General features: G+C 46.7%; 1 protein-coding gene across 4 annotated transcripts in view; it reads left to right on the top strand.

The window, feature by feature from the left end:
• DOCK1 (dedicator of cytokinesis 1) overlaps positions 1 to 20,187 on the top strand; it is a 493,249-nt gene that overhangs the window by 390,009 nt on the left and 83,053 nt on the right. For all 4 annotated transcript variants that reach the window (XM_048219065.2, XM_026494391.4, XM_026494390.4 and 1 more), the window contains 3 exons: positions 2,786 to 2,864; positions 7,678 to 7,778; positions 17,060 to 17,118. In XM_048219065.2, coding sequence (XP_048075022.1) covers positions 2,786 to 2,864; positions 7,678 to 7,778; positions 17,060 to 17,118 — 239 coding nt within the window. The remainder of the gene's footprint in view (positions 1 to 2,785; positions 2,865 to 7,677; positions 7,779 to 17,059; positions 17,119 to 20,187) is intronic.

Genomic DNA, 20,187 nt, shown 5'->3' with positions numbered 1-20,187 from the left:
CAGGGCCGCAGGGCCAGCTCATTCACACTGCCTTCCCTCTTGTTGCCCCTTGACTTGGTCTTGAGCTGTGGCAAACCCACCTGAACTCTTCATTTCAGACTGGGAGGGTGTCCTGCTGTCCAGTCGCTCAGCTTAGCTCGTGATCCTTTCCATAGTCCTGTGTGACTGAAAGCAGATTTTTATGCAAAAGCTTCTAATGTGATTTTCTTATTTGTTTTCTCTAGTTTGACATTTATTAGAAATAACACATGAATTATAGCAGATAATAGATGTTCTCATGTAAAAGTTAACCCCTGTTTACGTTTCTTTTTCCCTCGTTGGATCATTGATTCATCCTCCGATGGCCTTGGCATTGCTCAGTTTTTAATCCCATCAGGTGTGGACTATGGGGTATATAGAATTGATGTGTGTCCCGGCTGCTTCACTACAAGGCGTGCGGCCCTGGGTGCACGGAGCCTCAGCAGCTCACCCTTGCCGATGGCACTAATGATACTTTCATTTGATCTTCCCTTTAGTTGTCCTGCTACAACTCCCATTCTGTGTTATTTGCTTTTTGTCCTCGCTTTTTAAAAAATTTATTGTGAATCTAAATTCTAGAATCTCTCTCAGCCCCGCGCTTTCTCAGTTGTCAGTTCATTAAAAAGTTTTTATTTGGCCTTCATATTATTTCAGCATGGCATATTTTAAAAAAAAAGTCATTTTGAGAAATATCTTTATTTAACCAGCTGAAATTGTTCCAGAGTTTAATTAGAAGTAGCATATTGCCACTGTTTGGGTGCTATCTTGAGGCAGAATAATTACCATGTAATAATAATGCATGTTCTAGTAAACTTGCCTTTATTGTCATAGAGGGCTGGAGGGAGGTCTTCCTTCAAACTCAGAAGGACCCTGGGGGACCCTCGTCAACAGCTGAGTTCTAAAACTGAAGGAAAAATTACGGGGAGGTCAGTAGCCCAGGGTTTTGTACTGTGTGAGAGCCCCACCCTCTAATGACAGGAAAGTGGTCTGCTCCACTGACATCCGGAGACTTTCTCTGCCTCTGGGGTTCGTGCAAGTCCGGGTCCCCAGATGCTCTCAGAACACGGTTGCCAAGGGTCAGATGGGCAAGGCAGACCACCTTCTCTTTAGGCTTGCATCTTGCACTTCTGAGGGCTAAACCTGGCACAGGAGACCCCAGCCCAGGCCTGGAGGGCTGAGGAGGCTTGCCAGGTGTGCTGTAGATATAAGACATGTCCTAAATTGAGTGATTTTCATCCTGGTCCTATAGTAATTTGTCAAGATGCCCTAAGTGCCCTGTGTTCAGCTTTTCTCAGTAAATCCCAAAATTCAGCCATAAGAGCTACTTTTCAAATTTAACTGGGCAGCCTAGAGTTGTAGTATCTGGCAGCCCTCTGGCCGATGGCTGCCGCTCCCATTCTGTGCTCCGACCTAATGGCCAAGGCCAGGACCCCCACGTCCCTCCATTGATAGCCACTTAGAACACAGTGACTCCTTTTGAGTTCTATTTAATGTCACCAGGGAAGAATTCAGGTAAGTGTGGCCACAGTTTTTGTCAGCAACTGAGATGGCAAACTCCATCACAGGCCACTTGTCATACCTGTTTTGGCCCTGGATCCAACCAATAGGTTCCTTAATAAGATGCTGTCTGCAAACCCCCTTTCTTAGAGCTGAGTGTGAGAGAAACTGCATTGTTGGGCAGGAGGTGGGGATAGAGACCTCCTTAGAGCCCCAGGCAGAGAGTCTCCCAGGCTGCCTGGCCTTCAGGGGCTCTGGGACAGCCTGGATGTGGAACTTCTCCAGGCACGCACAGCTAGAGATCATGCTTTTGCAGAGCGCGGGTTCCTGGGAAGTAACCTAGATTTTTCTTACACTCTCTGGCTTCTTCCTGCTGTCTAAACAGAGGAAGTGTAATTAAGTTTATTATCTGTGACCTAATGCTAATTCTCCCTGCATCCTGCCTTTGTGTAAAGGGAGAGGGGTCATTTAAAAAGAAGTGTCTGGACTGAGCTCTATTATTGTAAACACTCTCGAGGGCAATAAAACAAATCTGCAAGATGAACAAGCTGGTGGAAGGCTTCATCCTCTGGAGTCATTTATAACCTCTCAAATTACGTATCTCTACATAGAAAAGTATAAGTCCTGATAGTAAGGGATGTGACATTTTGCTCTGGGTGCTTAAAATTGTACGTTATCAGTGGATCAATGAATTAAAATTCCTGCTAACCTTCTTGTCAAATCACTTACTCGTCTACTATAGCTTTTTTATTTTAACAAGTAATTAGTTACCAAAATCAACATTTGGAACAGAAGACGGATGACACTGAGGTAAAGCCTTATCTCCAAATATGTCATCTGACCACTCCACGCCTGACAGATGGTGTATAACAGCACTTTTAAATGCTTACCTGTAAAAGTCAGCTAAGCAAAGACCAGTTTAATAATGTTCCATGAAGACATGGTGACTTGAGAAGAGGTTTAATTAGCACCTTTTCCTTTTTTAAAAAAAAAAAATTAGGTTTTTTTAGTGATACTCCGTATGTTACTTTCTGATGCTGGTGTTTTGGTCTGTTTCTTTTATTCTGCATGTGCTAATTTCCTTGATTAATTTGGAGCACATCTGCATATAATTCTCTGGGCTTTTTATTGGCACAACCTCATAGCTTTTCACAGGGCTTGGAGAATTCGCTTTCCAGACAGACTCGGATTGTATCTAATTGAAATGCCAAACCTACAAAGGTGTCGGAGCCTAAGTGTGTAATTATGTAATTTTCTCTTGATCTTTCAGAGTCTTCCTGCGAGCGATTAATCAGTATGCAGATATGCTGAACAAAAAATTTCTGGATCAAGCCAACTTTGAGCTACAGGTAAGAGAAGAGGTAGACGTGCCCTTTGTTGGGAAATCATGCTAAAAAAATCATGCTCCAGTCAGAGCCAATATCTTACATTTCTAATCCTCAAACTTAATTGGTTTCCCATGCAAGGTATGGACATGGAATTTACAAGATGTACGACTGGAACCCGAGGGTTGAAAACTATGCCTTTGGAGTATTTGCTCAGTTTAGCAAGGAGGGAGATGTAGCAGTTTTCCAGCAAAAGTACGGAAGCAGAGTGATGAGTAGGGAGTAAGCAGGGAGGCCACCCACATCAGTTGTAACAAAGGAGACTGTCTCAGACCCAGACCGTCCGGTGTGGGGAGGGAGGAATCCACAGAGGCAGCGAAGGGGGTTCGCATCCCTGAGCTCTGCTGCCTTTTAGAACTTGGTTCTCGGCTGGCTTGGTGCTACCTGCAGTGGCCTTTCCCCAGCACAGACCTTATCCCCCATGGCTCTGGGTTGGGTCAGCTGATCTATCAGTTTGGGCCCTGTTTCTTCAGTGCTTGTAGAGAGAAGCAGGGGAGGGAGGGGATGGGTGTGTGTGTGTGTGTGTGTGTGTGTGTGTGTGTGTGTGTGATAAGGATCGATCTTGCCTGGCACGATTTACCATGCATCTGGTGTTTGTGGCTTGAAGTTTCATTGCACTCTGGGTGTATTTCTGCTAATAATGATTTTTTTTATTAGTTTACTAAAGTTTGTTAATTAAAAAAATAAGCATCCAGATGCAAATGGCATGAGTTTCCTGGGCAAGACTGTTCACTGAGACAGAACCTATGCCCGTATTTCTTTTATAATTTTTAAATGATAAATGTCTGTTTTATCTTCACTATGGAATATAAGTATATAATAATAAATCAGGAACTCTAGCTCTAGAAGTGTAACTACTTTTTACAGTTGTTAAGATTTTATCATTTTCTCTGCTTAATGCTTGTTTTCCCACATCCTAAACCACAGATATCCTCTCACTGTAAAATATTCATGCCCTGTATATCAGCACCTCAGGTGAAATATGAAAGACCCCTCCTCACCTTTTTCCCCTCTGCGGAGTGACTTGTAACTAATTGTGGGTGCTTCCTGATGCCTAGTGAACCACTTGTCCAGACCTGCACATGCTTTCTTTTGGCTTTTAACACACATTGGATTATATTCTGTTCTTTTTTTTTCCAGTTCCGTCACATTTAGCACTACACATATACCCACATTTGTACAGGCCCTTCTGCACTGAGGACCTCCAGGCTGTTCTGGTTGTCCCTGTTACAAGTAATGCATCTCAGTGCTGCATTGCTGTAGGACTCCTGGAAGCCCTCACTGCCAGGCCGAGTGGTGAGAAAGTGTACATGAATGGACATTGATAAATTATCCTCCTGTAGCAATTTGCAATCCCACCAACCTTTTTTGAGAGCAGCCATTGTCTAAAATCATCTCCAGGACCAATTTCTTTAAAATTGTTGTCTCTTATTTTTGTTGGAATTTCTCTGATTGCTACTTAGGCTGAGAATACTTACTGGCTGTGTGATTTTTACTGTGAACGATCTGATCATTTCCTGTACTCATTTTTCTATTGGGCTATTTGTCATAACTTTTCTCTAAGTTGAAATTCATAATATAGCCTAGTCATGGGTTTAGGCTTTTTGTATAGAAATTTTTAATTTTTCTGTAGTCGAATCTGTCATTTCTTCCGTGCCTCTTGGTTTTTATGTTTTGCTTGGCAAATCCTTCTTTGCCTCAATGTTATAAATATAACTATTTATATAGTTAGTATCTGCTAATACCTTTATAGTTCTGCTCTTTTTTTTTTTTAACTTCCTGATGATTAATCTATCTGGGATTTTTCTAGTTAGTGTTAGGTCTAAGAATTTAAACTTCACTTTTTCCCATATCATTTCATGAATAGATTCGTCTTTGCCCATGATTTAAAATGCCACCATAAAAAAACATAATTGCAGGTGTGTGTGTATCCGTCCTACTTCCTGTGTTACTACCCTCTGCTTTTATGCCCTGCTGGTAGAGCCTGGACTTCCCTACAGTGTGCCATTGCAAAATGATCTTGGCTCTTCTTTTGTATTTCCTTTCCTTTCCTTTTTTTTTTCTTTTTTTTTTTTTTTGGAAGATTTTACTTATCAATTTGACAGAGAGAGAGCACAAGCAGGAGGAGTGGCAGGCAGAGGGAGAGGGAGAAGCAGTCTCCCCGCTGAGCAGGGAGCCTGATGCAGGGCTCAATCCCACGACCCTGAGATCATGGCTTGAACCAAAGGCAGACGCTTAACCCACTGAGCCACCCAGGTGCCCCTTTGTATTTCCTTTTCCATATGAAATGCACGATCAGCTGTTAACCTTACTTTTTTAAAACGCTGCATTTATTTTACTTGGGAATCCATTGAGTTTGTAAATAAATGTAGAAGAAATGTTACAGGATCGGGGGGAATACTTTGTAGTATTTCTTTATTCCCATCCCATATAGGAATATTTAGGTCTTCTTTTTGTGTCCTTCATTGGAGTTTTCCGTTTTATCCATATGAGCCTCACCGATTGCTCTCTGGTTAGATAGTCGTGGATGTGAAGAGTGGCTGCTCTGAGTCTGGGCTCCTTTTTCCCAGCATGTCCGTCATTGCTGCTCTTGTTCACTGTTTCGTGAGGAACGACCCCGGGCTAGTTCCTCACGCCCACACACCTCAGCAGCAATGTGCTCTTTGGCCTAACATAGCACCTTGGCCCTTAGCAAGTGTGATGTGCATACAGATTGCTGTTCCACCCTTGGGTGCCATATGGCGGAGGCAGCCTTCGGTGCGAGCTCCAGGCAGCTGGTGCTCTGACGAGGCACGTTTTTATGTTCTGACATCCTCATGTTCACCGCACAGTTCAGTCTACTGATGCTTCCTTCTTCTTGAACTCATCAACCCTGAGAGCTGCCTGCTTCCCTGTGCTCTGGCCCAGCCTGCCTCTCATTCTGGACAATACAGCACAAAGGACTCCTCACCTACCCCCCCCCCCACAATGTTGTAGTGTGTATTTCCTACAAACAGAAACTTTCTCCGACACAACTACAGTAAAACTACCCAAACCAAACTTACGTTATTGCTACCATCTTGCCTCGGACCCCATTCCAGTTCAGACATCCCCGTCACAGCCGTTCATAGCTCAGCACCAGACAGGTGCGGTTACTTGGCATACCTCAAATCACGCACTGTGTACTGTTTTTCGGTTTGTATTTTTATGTAATTTTTTTTAAAGACTCTTTTTTTTTTAACATTTTATTTATTTAAGAGAGATAGTGCATGAGAGAGTGAGCATGAGCAGGGGGAAGGGCAGAGGGAGAAAGAGAGAGAGAACCAGACTCCCTGCTGAGCGGGAAGCCCAACATGGGCTTGATCCCAGGACGCCCGACTCGAGACCCTCAGCCCACTTCACACGTAACCGATGGCTTTGGGCGAGTATCTGCACCACGTTGAAGAATCACAATTACCTGGGTAATTCTATAGCAATCAAATGAGCTGCTGTGTTACTGAGGAAAGCGCCCAGTTCATGAAAAGTGTTAGGTAAATGGAAGACCGCACTCTCTTACAGCTATGCTTTTAAGTTCCCACTTACTTCACAGGTGACTAAAAATAGAGTCAATACTGTTAACACCTTATTTTTTCATAGCCTTTTGCAGCTATCTCATTTGATATAATAAATATTATTCCTGTTTGGTAAATGAGAAAGCCAATACCCCCAGATTTCTTCTAAAGACTGTGGAAGGCCTTTCGGGCTTGGACATGTGATGGGAACTCTGTGCAGGCTCTTGCTCTGGGAGCAGGTGGAAGCCCCCCCCAGACTGTCCTCTGGCGCAAGCATGAAGGGTGTAGAGTAGGTGTAAAGGTCAGGAGTACGTCTAAATCTTCCCCATGTGTGATCCAAGAATTCTTCCTGCATCCTGATGTTCTTGACCTGGTCTTAAACATTGACATAACCAGGGTATTAGTTCCATGACTTTAGGAATCTATGCATGATGACACTTTTATTTAACTAATTTATTTATTTATTTATTTTGGGGGAGGGGCTGAGGGAGAGAGAGAGAGAATCTCAAGCAGACTCCCTGTGAGCATGGAGCCCGACGTAGGGTCGATCTCGGGTCTCTGAGATCACGACCTGAGCCCTAACCAAGAGTCGGATGCTCTGCCGACTGAGCCACTTGGGCACCCCCATAATGACACTTCTGTAACGGCCTATCTAGGTTACCGTGTTTAAGTCGGCAGAGATTCCACAGGTCAGAGCTTTATAACAAAGTCATTTCATAGTAAGTTGTTAAACCACATATTGTCTGTAAGTCTTTGAAATATAAAATGTTTGATGTTTTTACAACTCTTCCTTAGTTATCTAGTGTTCATGTACATTTTTGGTACCTGAGAAAGTCATAAATTGCAGAACTCTATATACTATTGAGGAAGGGGCTCCGTAATGCACTGGTGACAGGAGCCAACATTATTGTGTCCTTACTGCCTGCTCTGCACCCCCCGGAGGCCTCTGCTCGTACTCACTCCTGTGATCCTGTGACAACCCCATAAGACGGGCACTGCGAGACTCCCGCTTTACCTCTCGGGAAACCGAGGCTCGGGGAGGATAGATTAGTTGCCCGAGGACGTGGCAGAACTAGGGTTTGAGCACGCGCGCCGTGACCTTGGCACCCACGCCCGGCCCTGAACCACACGGTCGCTGGCTGCCCAGGCATCTGCTGCATGAAGGGAGTGTGGATTTCCCAACATTTTGGAAGTGTGTGCGGGGCAGCTGTTCAGCACCTCAGCGTCTCCCCCTTTTTGGTTTTCAGCTTTGGAACAACTACTTCCACCTGGCCGTCGCTTTCCTCACTCAGGAGTCCTTGCAACTGGAGAATTTTTCAAGCGCGAAGAGAGCCAAAATCCTTAACAAGTAAGTCTGCGTCCAGCCCCGAACTCACGGGCAGGAGCCTGCAAGTCTGTTAGCATCTTTGCCGTGTAGTCTCTGAGCCAACTTGGTACACAAATTGATATGTAATCATGGTGTCACGAGGGTCGGTTTCAAGTCCCAAATCTGGTATTGCCTTTTCTAACCCATGAATCAAGGTCTAAAACCATGGGGTTCGTGCTGGTGCGTTCCGAGTCAGTGCAGTTCACCACCATGAGCACCACACAGAATGGGAGTTTCAGGAGATAACTGCTTTTGCTCTGCACCATTCCGATGTCTTTCCACACGTGCTTTTCTTTATCGTCTATTTGTGCAATGCTCCTTCGAGAAAGGAAGCGTCTCGTGCAAGCTGGTGGCACAGTTGGGATTGTTGAAGAACTCCTTAGAGTGAGAGCCACCCGGGGTTTCCGCCTTTGTGACAGGTTACCCATGTCGTGCTCTAGGCAGGGGATCTGAAGGGCTGGACTAGTCCTTGGACGACCCTAAGAAACCTCTCGGGAGCCCACGTCCCTGCCTGGGTCCTTGGGCTTGGAGTCCTGCATGGCTCCTGGCCCAGGACAAAGAAGAGAACTCTTGCGTGCTTTCTTTCCACACTTTGGGTCTTGCTACCTCTCTTTCTGCCTCAGTTTCCCTGACTTCTCTCTTCTCTGAGCACCCCTTTCATACAGACTTTTGAGAAGAGTTCTCTTACTGCTCCAGCATTGCCATGTCTCCGGTCCCTGTGTGTCATTTCATAATTCCTCTGCTTTATGTTGACTTTTCCAAGGCTTTGCCCTTCCCTGATGTTAGCGACTCCAGGGTAGTCTCCGAAGGTGACAAAAGTGCTGCCCAGTGCCCCCCATGTTCTGTGAGTGCGTCTCTCCCTTTCTGGCCCATCAAAAGCACATCATCCCCGCAGACTCAGCAAAAGTATTATCCAACATGTACACCAGTGACTTTCTAAGCACTTCGAGTGCATTTTTCGTATGTAGTCATTAAAACCAAAACAGCATTGGGTTCCCTTCTCATCCTCACTTTCCAGAAGAGGAAGGTGAAGCACATTTTGAACAAGTCACGTGGCCAGTGCCACACACCCGGTCATTCTAACCCAGGCAGTTCAGAACCCCAGATGTTCACCCGCGCTGCTCTTAGAACCTTAAATCCTTCCGTTGTCCCGTCTACGTGAAGGTCAGCTTTTACCTGGTCCTATTCCTTCATGCGTCCTTAGTTGGGTGGCTCCTGTGGGTTGGCCATTGTTCAGAAAGGAGGAATGCACCAGAAGGTTCAGGCCAAGCAGGTGCCCACCGGTGACTGCTGGGATGGCAGGCTGGCCTTCGCACAGCCCACGTGGGTCTGACTGCCCGCCCTGGCTCAAGAGACAGACGCCAGGTGGCACCTTCTGGGGACTGGCTCCATAGGGAAGCTTCTGCTTGGCCAAACGTACATCTTGTCAGGGCTCGCATGACAACTGGTGGCTGCTGCTGTCCTCCTTGTTTCGGTGCGCTCATGGTGGAAATTTCCGTAGTAGAAGCAGAAATAACTGGCACACTGTGAGCGTCATACGACTTACTCACTGCGCCAGACGCCGGGGACGCCTTATTATCCAGTCCCGTGGAAGGACAGCTGGGCCGTAGCACGTGGACTGGCTACCTACATGTGCGTGGAGGTCACCGTGTGGTGAGGTTGGAATCCAGACCCAGCTCCAGCCGGCGGCACAACCCCATTCTCTGCCAAGCGCTCAGCGTGGCCGGCCCTTCGAGATGCCTGCAGGACAAGAGAATTTAAACCAAAATCTGTCTTAAAAGAGCTGGCATCTCCTGTGAGGTTTTTAGAGTAAAACCATTGATTCTGAGCATTCTCCTGGCGAGGGCCGGGTGGCTCTGCCCTGGGCCGCCTTTTGTCGTGTGAATGTTAACAGTCTAAGCTGAAGCCATTAACCACACAGGGCCTTGACCGCCAAAGAAAATGTTTGCTTCCCACATAGCCGTGTGCCTTCAGAGGCTTCAAAGCCAAGGAAAATTAAACTGGGCCAGCTGGTGTGTCTCCTTCCAGAGCTGCAGGGCTTCTGAATTGAGCTTTGAGTCTTCTCTCCCTCATAACCGTGGCAGTCAGAGAGTGCAGATTTTCCTTTTGAAATTTTCTCATGGATTCCCCAAAGGGAAAAAAAACCCAAGCATTTTAGAAGTTGTCTTTGCAAGACTCTGGCAGGACTGGCTCAGCTCCTATGCAGCCTGAGGGGCCCTCTCCCAGGGACCTAGGCTCAGTGTGTGGCCGTGACGGGCCACCAGGGAGAAGCGTTCTCTGTGTCTGAGACGCGCGCTCCTGGCCCGGGAGCCGTGTGGCTAAGGTGTGTGGCAGGCTCACCCGTGCTTGTCGTATTCGTCATGCCTCTGTCTCTACCTTAAACACTAGATAATCAATGTGCCATTTTATTTCTAAATACCAAAATCTACAGAAGACATATTTAAAGCCATCCTACCCAAATGCTTCAATTTTCCCAGTGCCTAGAAAGGTTTTAATCTGCTTAAAATGGTGCTAGTGAAAAGGGAATGAGTGCTTGCTCTGTGCTCAGGGCCCTGGTGCTGGGGATACAGAGGTGAGAAGTTCACAGTCCCGGGCAGGTAGGTGTGCAGAAGTAACAACGGTCGCGTGGAGTGTCAGTGCTCACCGTATACCCTAGCCGCCTGCAGAGGGGCATTCGGGAGTGAACGTGGGGAGCCCAAGGCCGCTGGCGGGAGGGACTTCCAGGCTCGGTGGGGAAGGAGCAGGGAGGTTACCAGATTGGCTGACTGAGCCGACAAACAGCCAATCGCAAAGGGAACATTAAGTCCCAATGGACATGGCCTACTCATGAGCAGAGAGATGCTCTGGATTGTTGAAGCATGAGGGAGTGACCAGACCCGGAGGGCTCGGGCACAGCAGGAGGCCCAGTGATCTGGGAACTGACCCCACCGGTCTCAGCAAAGGACTGGGTGCTGACTTAGAGCACAGTGGAGGATAATTCACTTGCTGTCTTTTTCTAGAGGGAAAGCCTGGAGGCTCTGAAGGCAGAGCGATGCCACACCCACTAAGGAGCCTCTGGCTGCCTCCCTTTGGGCCAGTCTCCTGCTCTACCAGTCCTGAAGCCAACCAGATGCATCTGTGGGAAGGCTTCACAGAGGAATCCCCCCCACACACCCTTCACACCCCTGCCTACCCTTCTGTTCCTTTCTGCCAAGCCTGCAGCAACTCTTGTCTGTCCGGCTGACAGCACAGTGGCCCCAAACAATAGAAAATCCGAGTGTCAGAAGATCTGCCTGTCCATTCCCTCTTGTGAAGCCCTCTGTCCTCCTGATGACCCAGGTTGGGGAGATAATTACGATATTCATTCCAGAGACATTCCCCAAAGTGCATGGGAGTAACATAAAATAATGGGCCATACCGTGCAGAGAACTGATTATGTCAAACCCAAAATTGAGTATAAGATTTTCCCATGAACCACAAAATAAATAACCACCAGGAATCAAAGTCTATAGTAAGAAAATGTAACTGACTCAGCCTTCAGACATCTTTGGTGCTGGTGACTCCCAGCAAAGGACAGAGGTGTCGCTGGCATGCGAAAACTGACCGTCATTTCTCCCCACCCCATCCCCCCATCCCCACCCCCCCAGCCTTTGACATTACGGGGACTCAGGAAATATGAGTCAGATATAAAAAAGTTGGCTTTTCATTAGCAGTCGGCTTGATCATTTTAGTAGGCAGGACATGTGTGTCCTAGTGGGGGACAATGTGACCCATGACTGCAAACAGGCTTCTGTGTTCGGGACCAGACTTAGTCCTGGAAGAGAAAGGGGGTTCAGGCACTGGGCGTCCAGCATAGCGAAGCATAAAAGGCTCACTTAACATTTTCAGCCCGAGAGTCAGGTTTGAAGGCCAGCCCCAGGTCAGTGCATTTGAAACTGTGTGCAGGGACCACCCTCCATGAAGACCCTCTCCTCACTTGGTCTCCACGCTATTTCTCGTCTTTATTTACTTATTTATATGCGTATTTTCACGTAGAACTCACACCTTCTGAGAGGACAGGTTCCACAACTAAGTCAAAATTCTACATAAACATTTATCTCCATCTTTCCGAGCACGGGGTTCTGAGATGTTCATGTGTTAAGTCAAACTAAGGACATTGCTATTAGGGAAACTAAAAGAAACAGAGCTGCCACAAGATCCACCTTGCGTTGTGGCCTGATCTGAAGCTGGGATTGTGGACCCCAGATGGTAACAAGAAATAGTTTAGGAAAAGTATAGCTCGCGTTTGTGTTTAAAAGACTCCAATTATTCAAAATAAGTTCACTCTAAACCCAGAATTCACGGGGGGCCCCGGGAGACAGATTTAACAAACGGTGACCTGTGCCGAGCCCTGTTGGCAAAGGTAAGCGTCCGGTGTGCCCGAGCGGCGCTGTGCTCCGCCCAACACGGTAAACCGCGGGCCGCCATGGCACATGCAAGCCCTGCGTGTGATAAACTTTATTCCCTGGGTCACAGATGGGGTCCTACCTCCTCTCACCTCCCCCAGGGACTTGCCATTAAACCAAACATGTCTCGCTTCACCCATTGTGTCCCTCCAGCGACCTCTGCATCTGGCTTCATTCCTAAGCCCCCACCCACTCCCGACACAGTCTCCCTCTTTCCTTTGTTCCCAGAACCCCTGTAGAGATTTTCCTCTTCCTTGTTGGCCTCTCCATTTCCTAGTTAGGCTCATAATCCTCCGTCGGACCCTTCCGTGGCAGAGCTTCTCACGCCTTGGTCTTGGGTCTTCTTGTTCCTTCCTCCCCCCTTCAGATGGCGTGTTTCAGCGTCTCAACCCTTCCTTGGGCCATGATGGCAGCTTAATGGGTGTTTGTTTCCTACAACCATCTGCCCTCATAGTGAACACACCCTGGGTGGCTAAAAACTACAGAAATTTATTGTCTCACAGTTCAGGGGGCCGGGAATCCAATTCAAGGTGTGGGCAGAGGCAGTTCCTTCTGGAGGCTTTGAGGGAGAGCCTGTTCTGTGCCTGTCACGGCTGGTGGTTGTCCCTGGGCCTTGGCACTCATTGGCTCTGGCTGCATCCCTCCATGCTCTGCCTCCATCTGCATGTGGCCTCTTCCCCGTGTCTCCAAATCTCCCTCCTCTTGTAAGGACGCCAGTTCTTGGACTCAACTCGCCTCCGACCTCCGCAATCCAGTATGACGTCATCTTAACCTGGTGACACCTGCAAGGACCCTATTTCCAGAGAAGATCACCTTCACAGGTCCCAGGGGTTAGGGCTTGAATGTTATTGTGGAGCACACAGTTCAACCCACAACAGTCATGCCCAACATACTTTTCTTTTTTTTTTTTTTTCAGTGAAAATAGAATATAAGAAAGCATCAGAATTTACTGAAGGTAGTAAGGTTGTTATTTCATAAAACAGTCGTACACAGATATTTATGTGTGTGCTGGTTAGTAAAGTAAAGCGTATTTCGTATTTCAAAAGCATTTTGAAACTTAAACTATACAAAGCTGCCTCCGTGGCCTTCGTTCACACTGCATCCCCACTGGTCTCTGAAGGGGAAGGAGCGGGCTCTCTGTCCTCCAGCCACACGTCCTCCGTTGGTCCATATAGTTACCTACCCACGCCCTGCCACAGGGCCTTTGCATCTGCTGGTGCATTTGCCCGGCACGCTCTTCCTTCCCTTCTGTCTGGATTACGTCTTTCCTTCTTCAAAACTGAGGGTAAATTGTTCTCCCAGAGAACTGCCACGGCCAGCCTGGGCCCACTGTTCAACTCACTCCTCTGTTTTTCCTAAAGAGCCATGATCACAGCCTTCACGGAACTGCTGTGTGCACATATGTGTGTGTTGATCTAATGTGATTATTTGTTTAATGCCCATCTCCGTTACCGTGCTAATAGCCCCCCAAGGTCTGTGCACTTTGTTCTCCATGTTACATTAATATTCCCTATTAGCTCTGAGCCTGACCTCTGGTGAATATTCAGTAAGTAATGAATCAGTGAGTAATGTTCCCTGAATGAATCACTGTAAATGACCATTGTAACCATGAGGGGGATGCTGTGATGAGGCCTAGTCTGAGCTTTTAAAGGAAGCACCTAGCCTGGCTGGAGTGCTCACTAGGACACATGAGGACATCATCTCTCTCATTCTCAAAAACTCCTGGGGGATGAACATCATACATCATTACCCCAGTACTGCAGGTGAGGAGACTGAGGGTCAGAGCAGCCAGGTGACTTGCCTGGGCTGTCTGTGGTGGACATGGGTTTTCTGCTTCTTCGGTGAAGATTCATGAACCCAGGCGTTGAGATAAGGCCCCAGAGACCAGGTTCATGTATTTTAGCTCAGGGTTACAGGCCTGGGTGTGGGATCCTATATCTACTTGGGCTGTGGGAAGCTTGCCTCCTTGGGGCTCCCTTGGGCCCATTTTGCAGGTGCTCTCTGACTTGTGGGTGGGCACGGTGGGCGGGGTGCGATGGGAAGTGCCAGGTGACTCCGGCTCCCTGCCGCTCTAGCTTTCTGGAGTCAGGCACAGCGGTTCTCCACCTGGAATCTCTGCTTCCTCAGTGGAAAGAGGGCCACGGCAGCTTCTCTCTGCTCACCTGGTAGTCTTGTTGCCAGAGTCAGATGAGACCAGTGCCCTTTGAGAGATGTGACACAGTGCTGTGCTGTGCTGTGCCGTCAGGGAGGCCCGGACTTGCCGTGGGGCAGAGCATGGGCCTTGCGGTCTGAAGACTTGGGTTCTCTTTCTCCTCTCCTTGCCTGTGACTTGGCCGAGTTCTTTGGCTTCTCCCTCTAGGACTGCTTCTGTTCCCTCAAGTGTAAGTTGTTGGAGAGGACTTAGCTCTGCTCTGGAAGGCTGCCACCAGCCCTGGAGCCTGTGGCTGGGTGATGAGCGTGCGCCCCCGCACTTTCCAGTCGTGCTGCTCTCTCCTCTCCGGGAAGAAGGTCTGAACGGTCCGGGAATCCCTCCCGAGGTCTGGTGGCAGCTGTAACCATATTGGCAGATTATGCTGAAACGTGTATAGACTCATCAAAGCTGCCTTCTTATTAAAACTGAGGAAAAGATCAGTCTCGCTGCCGGAGGGTCAGTCTTGCCCGTCACCTTCTGGCTCCTTGCTCCCCTTGTTACGTTTGTTCTGGCCCCGAGCACCTTTGTCTTATTTGAGTATGAAAACAGCATTTTAGCCCCTTGCTACAGCAGGCCTGACACTGGTGAGGGATGTGCTCTTGGATCTGTGCTGATACCCCCGTCCTCAAATACTGTGAAGGCAGTCATTCTACACGTGCAGGACGGGGCAGTGTAAATGGAAATGCGAATCAGACATCCATGAGCATCTCACCCTCTGTCGGCACCGGAAGGAGAGGGGACATCTGGGGGGAGGCAGGAGTGGTGGAGGTGTCAACCCCAGCTCCGGAGAAATGGCAAATCACGGTAGGTCACCAGACATCGGGTCGCTCCGGAATGACCTAAACCGCCTAGCATTTTAGCCATTCTTCTTTTCTGAGAGATTATTCCAGGATGAGAAGGAATCGCTTGGCTGTTGGATTTAAGTATTTAAAGCTTGCGTTCCTTGGTCAGTGGCAGGCCAACTGCTGTGACCAGCTCGCACCACTTCCATGGGGGGCTCTGGCCAGCTCAGTGTGCTGAGATCTGAACACGTGCTGGCAGGCTCTGGGGGGTCCTGCCTGTGCTATGGAGCTCTCTGGCTCCCCAGATGCCCACTCCCCTGAGAGGCGACTCATGCACCAGCACAGCGAGCGCCGGCACACGTGTGAACGTGACTTTGCGCTCCACGGTGCTTCTCCCCAGTGGATGCCAGGAAGCTGCCGGCTGTATCCCCTCCCGGTCTGGGCTGCAGCGGCTGCGGGGGCCGCTCTGTCATTTGTGCAGGAGCCACATGGGAATTGGGAAACTGGGTCTACAAGCCCAGAGAGGATGCACAACTCAACAGGGGCTTCGGTCATGTGGACATGGGCGATGTGGAGTGCCAGTTAGACATTGCACGACGCTCTCCTCTCACCCACGGGCTTGATCCAGTAGCTTTGCTGACAGTGGACAGGCCTCTCCTCCCCGTGGCACTGGTGGTGGGTGCATTCCCTGCCAAGATCCCCCTTCTCTCACTCACCAAATTGACCCACATCAGCACTCACCTGGTTTTCGGGCTGTGCTGGAAGGTAACTCGTTTACCCAGAGGACAAGCTTGTCCTCACGGGAAGGGGCTGACTCCCAGGTCAGTTTCTCTGTCTGTACACGGGGCCGTGGGTCCATGCAGGTGCAGCGGCCCCAGGGTGACCTGTGACGGGGCTGCCAAGCCGGTTTCCCTGGTGGAGAGCATGAGCAGTCTGCAGCCCTGTCCTGCCGAAAGTGACAGATGGGTGCCTAGGGCCCTGGAGACGTTTATAGGGTGGCAGCCGGCTATGGTTGCTGGTTTACCAGGAGGCTTCTTGCCTTGAGAGCCACAACCAGGTCATCTGTAAACACAGCTTCCCTTTCCACATTAGCTGACGTGAGGACGAGCAGAGCAGCCTGATGACCCCGCTGCTAAACTGTACTCCTGTACGATAATTGTGCAAATGATTATTTTTAATATAATCAGCTTTTTCCTTAGGCAATAAAGGAAAAAGTTAAATTGTTCACAAACTAATAAACATTTATCCTCTGAAGCATCAAATTCTGTTTACTCATGAAACACGCCCCTCCTCTGCTGACCGGTGGGAGGAAAATTAACATTTACTTTCCCTGATAAACAAAAACAGGGGAATGTTTGTTGGCATGTTTTGGTGTAGAGCCCTTCCTTACACTGAAAATGCTAAAGAAGGAGGGGAGATATTTGAAGGAGACCTCCCCCCTCTGATGTCCACTCCAGGGCTTAATTTTAACGTGTGAAAGCTGCTTTTGTGAGCAGGGTTGGAGGACGTCATTTGGTGTCTGCAGTGCTGGATGCTAAGAGCACGCTCTGAAAACAAGCTCCCCCTCAGGCCAGGGAGCCAGGTCCTCCTTCTCTTGCCATTAGAGATTGAAGAAGGAAAATGCTGTCCTTACTCTCCACCACCTTGCCCATGTTCCCATGGGATGTGTGGAGTGGGGGGACTGTTACATAATCTGCCATGATGGGTAAGTGAGACTCCCTTGGCTGGATTCTTCCTCCTTCAGTTCTCTTTGGTGGCAAGAGAAGCATTGATACTCTCTTTGTTTGTCTCCGTGCTGGGAGACTTTCACTGCACTTAAAAATAATCAAAGAGTGACTCAGCATTTCTCCTGTCCTCGGTTCTCAGGTATGGAGATATGAGGAGGCAGATTGGCTTCGAAATCAGAGACATGTGGTACAACCTTGGTGAGTAGCTGGGATTTCCGGGGAATCGGGGTGACTCTCTTGAAACTGTCATGGGTGATGACATTGGCCCTGGCTCTCACTGCCGGGGTGTCTTGAAAATCTGAATCGCTTCCCTTCCTCATAGAGCAATTGCTACCTTTGCAATAGTTGTCTTCTGTAAATAAGAGGTAGGAAGAAAATCTGATCGGTAGGGCAAATAGAAAAATCAGTACAGTGCCCCCTTACGTCAGGTGAACACAGCTCTGCCTTGAAATTTCTTTGCTTCCCGGCATCACTAACATTCCCCCAGCTTCTTGGGCATCAAACGAGGTAGTTCATCCCACTGTTACATGGCCCACTGCTTATTGTATTCAATTTAACACATTCTACCCTCGAAGGTTTTTGGTTTTTTGGTTTTTTTGTTTTTTTCCTACTCAAAACTGGACCCTGTATATAGGTACACTGCCACCAGGTGGTGGTAGTAGAACATGCTTGTACACTGAAAACATGTGAGGGGCTTCCTGTGTTCAAGATGAGAAATTAACCAAAGTATTCATCGCTACAAACTTCCCTCTTACTACTGCTTTTGCTGCATCTCAAGTGTTTTGGTATATTTTGTTTTCTTTTTCATTTGTCTCAAGGTATTTTCTGATTTCCTATCTGATGTCTTTGATCCATTGGTTATTTAGGAGTAGGCTTTTTAATTTCCTCTATTTGTGGATTTTCCAGTTTTCCTATTTCTGATTTCTGATTTCATTCCATTGTAGTTGGAAAAGGTACTTGGTAAGATTTCATTCTCCTTAAATTTGTTAATTGTTTTATGACCTAAGATATGACATATCCTATTCCCCTACCCCCCTCCCCTCTGAAGCCCTCAGTTTCATGGAATGGGATAGGCTGGTGATGGGTAGTAAGGAGGGCACGTATTGCATGGTGCACTGGGTGTTATACGCAACTAATGAATCATGGAACTTTACATCAAAAACCAGGGATGTACTGTATGGTGACAAACATAATATAATAAAAAATATTATTATAAAAAAATGAAAAAAAAAAAGATGTGACATATCCTGAGGAACATTCCATGTGCCCTTGAGAAAAATGTTCTGTTGCTGCTGAGAGGAATGTTCTGTGTGTCTGTTGGGTCCATTTGGGTCCATTTGTTGCCTTGATTAGTAAATATAAACAACCTAACTTTACATCTCCAGGAACTAGAAAAAGCACAAAGCCTGAAGTCAGCAGAGGGAAGAAAATAATAAAAATTAGAGCAGAAATAAATGAAATCGAGAATAAAAAAAAATAGAAAAACTCAACACCACTAGAGTTGATTTTTTGAAAAGAGGAGCAAAATTGACCAACCTTTAGCTAGATTAACTACGAAGAGAGGAGACTTAAATAAATAAAATCAGAAGTGAAAGCAGAACCATTACAACTGATACCACTGAAATAAAAAGGATCAAAAGAGACTACTATGAAAAATTATATGTCAACCAACCTAGAAGAAATGGACAAATTCCTAGAAACATGCAGCCTACCAAGACTGAAATTATAAGGATATAGAAAATCTGAACAAATGATAAGTAATCAGCAATTGAAAACTTCCCAACAAAGAAAAGCCCAGGACCAGATAGCTTCAGTGATGAGTTCTACCTAACATTTAAAGAAGAATTAATGCCAATCTTTCCCAGACTCTTCCAAAACACGGAAGAGAAGGGAGCACTTTCAAACTCATTTTATGAGGCAAGCTTTATCCTGATACTGAAACCACATAAAGACACTACAAGAAAAGAAAACTATAGGACACTGTCTCTGATGAACATAGATGTAAAAATCCTCAAATACTAGTGAACTAAATTCAACAGCACATCAATAGGATCATACCCCATGATCAAGTGGGATTTATCCCTGGGATGCAAGGATGGTTCAACATACACAAGTTAACAAAAGTGTTAGTGCATTACCAGATTGAAGTATAAAAGCCATGATTATTTCAGTAGATATAGAAAAAACATTTGATGAAATTTCATACCCTTTCATGTTGGAAACTCAACAAACTAGGTAGAGAAGTAACGTACCTTAACATAATAAAGGCCACATATGACAAACCTACAGCTAAGATACTCAGGGGTGGAGAACTGAAAGCTTTTCCTGTAAGTTCTGGAACACAAGGAGGCCCACCCTCACCTCTCCTATTTAGCATCGTACCGGAAGTCCCAGCCATAGCAATTAGGCAAGAAAAAGCAATAAAAGCCACCTGGATCACAAAGGAAGACGTTAAATTATCTGTTTGCAGAAGGCGTGATCTTTTATATAGAAAACTCAAAAGACTTCATCAAAAATGTTATTAGAACTAACAGATTAAGAAAACTTAGAGGATACAAAATGAACATACAAAAACCAGTTGCATTTCTATACACTAACAACTATCTGAAAAGGAAATTAAGAAAATAATCCCATTTCCAATAGTGTCAAAATGAATAAAATACTTAAAAGTAAACTTAAAACAAGGAGGTGAAAGACCTGAACAGTGAAAGGTACAAAAAGTCGATGACAGAAATGAAGGAAGAAACAAATAAATGTAAAGACATCTCATCTTTGTGGATTGGAAGGCTTGATAGTGTTAACATGTCCGTATTACCCAAAGCAATCTGTAGGTTCAGTGCTATCTCCATCAAAATTCCAGTGGCATTTTTCACAGACATTGAAAAAATGATTCCAAAATTCATAGGGAACCACAAAAGACCCTAAGTTGCCAAAGCAATCCTGACAAAGAACAAGAGTGGAGGCATCATACATCCCGACTTCAAAATATATTACAAAGCTGCAGGAATCAAAACACGACAGTACTGGCACAAAGACGACATAGAGACCAATGGAACAGGATAGAGAGCCCAGAAATAAACCTGCACATATACAGTCAACTGATCTCAGGCAAGAGAGCCAAGAATATACAGTGGGGAAAGGATCACCACTTTAATAAATGGTGTTGTGAAAACTGGATATCTACTTGCAAAGGAATGAAACTGGACCCTTGTCTGACATCATATCCTAAAACCAACCCATAATGGACTAAAGACTTAAATATAAGAC

Source organism: Ursus arctos, unplaced genomic scaffold (assembly GCF_023065955.2).
Source record: "Ursus arctos isolate Adak ecotype North America unplaced genomic scaffold, UrsArc2.0 scaffold_7, whole genome shotgun sequence".
Classification (NCBI taxonomy): Eukaryota; Metazoa; Chordata; class Mammalia; order Carnivora; family Ursidae; genus Ursus; species Ursus arctos.
This window is presented reverse-complemented; position numbering and strand designations above follow the sequence as displayed.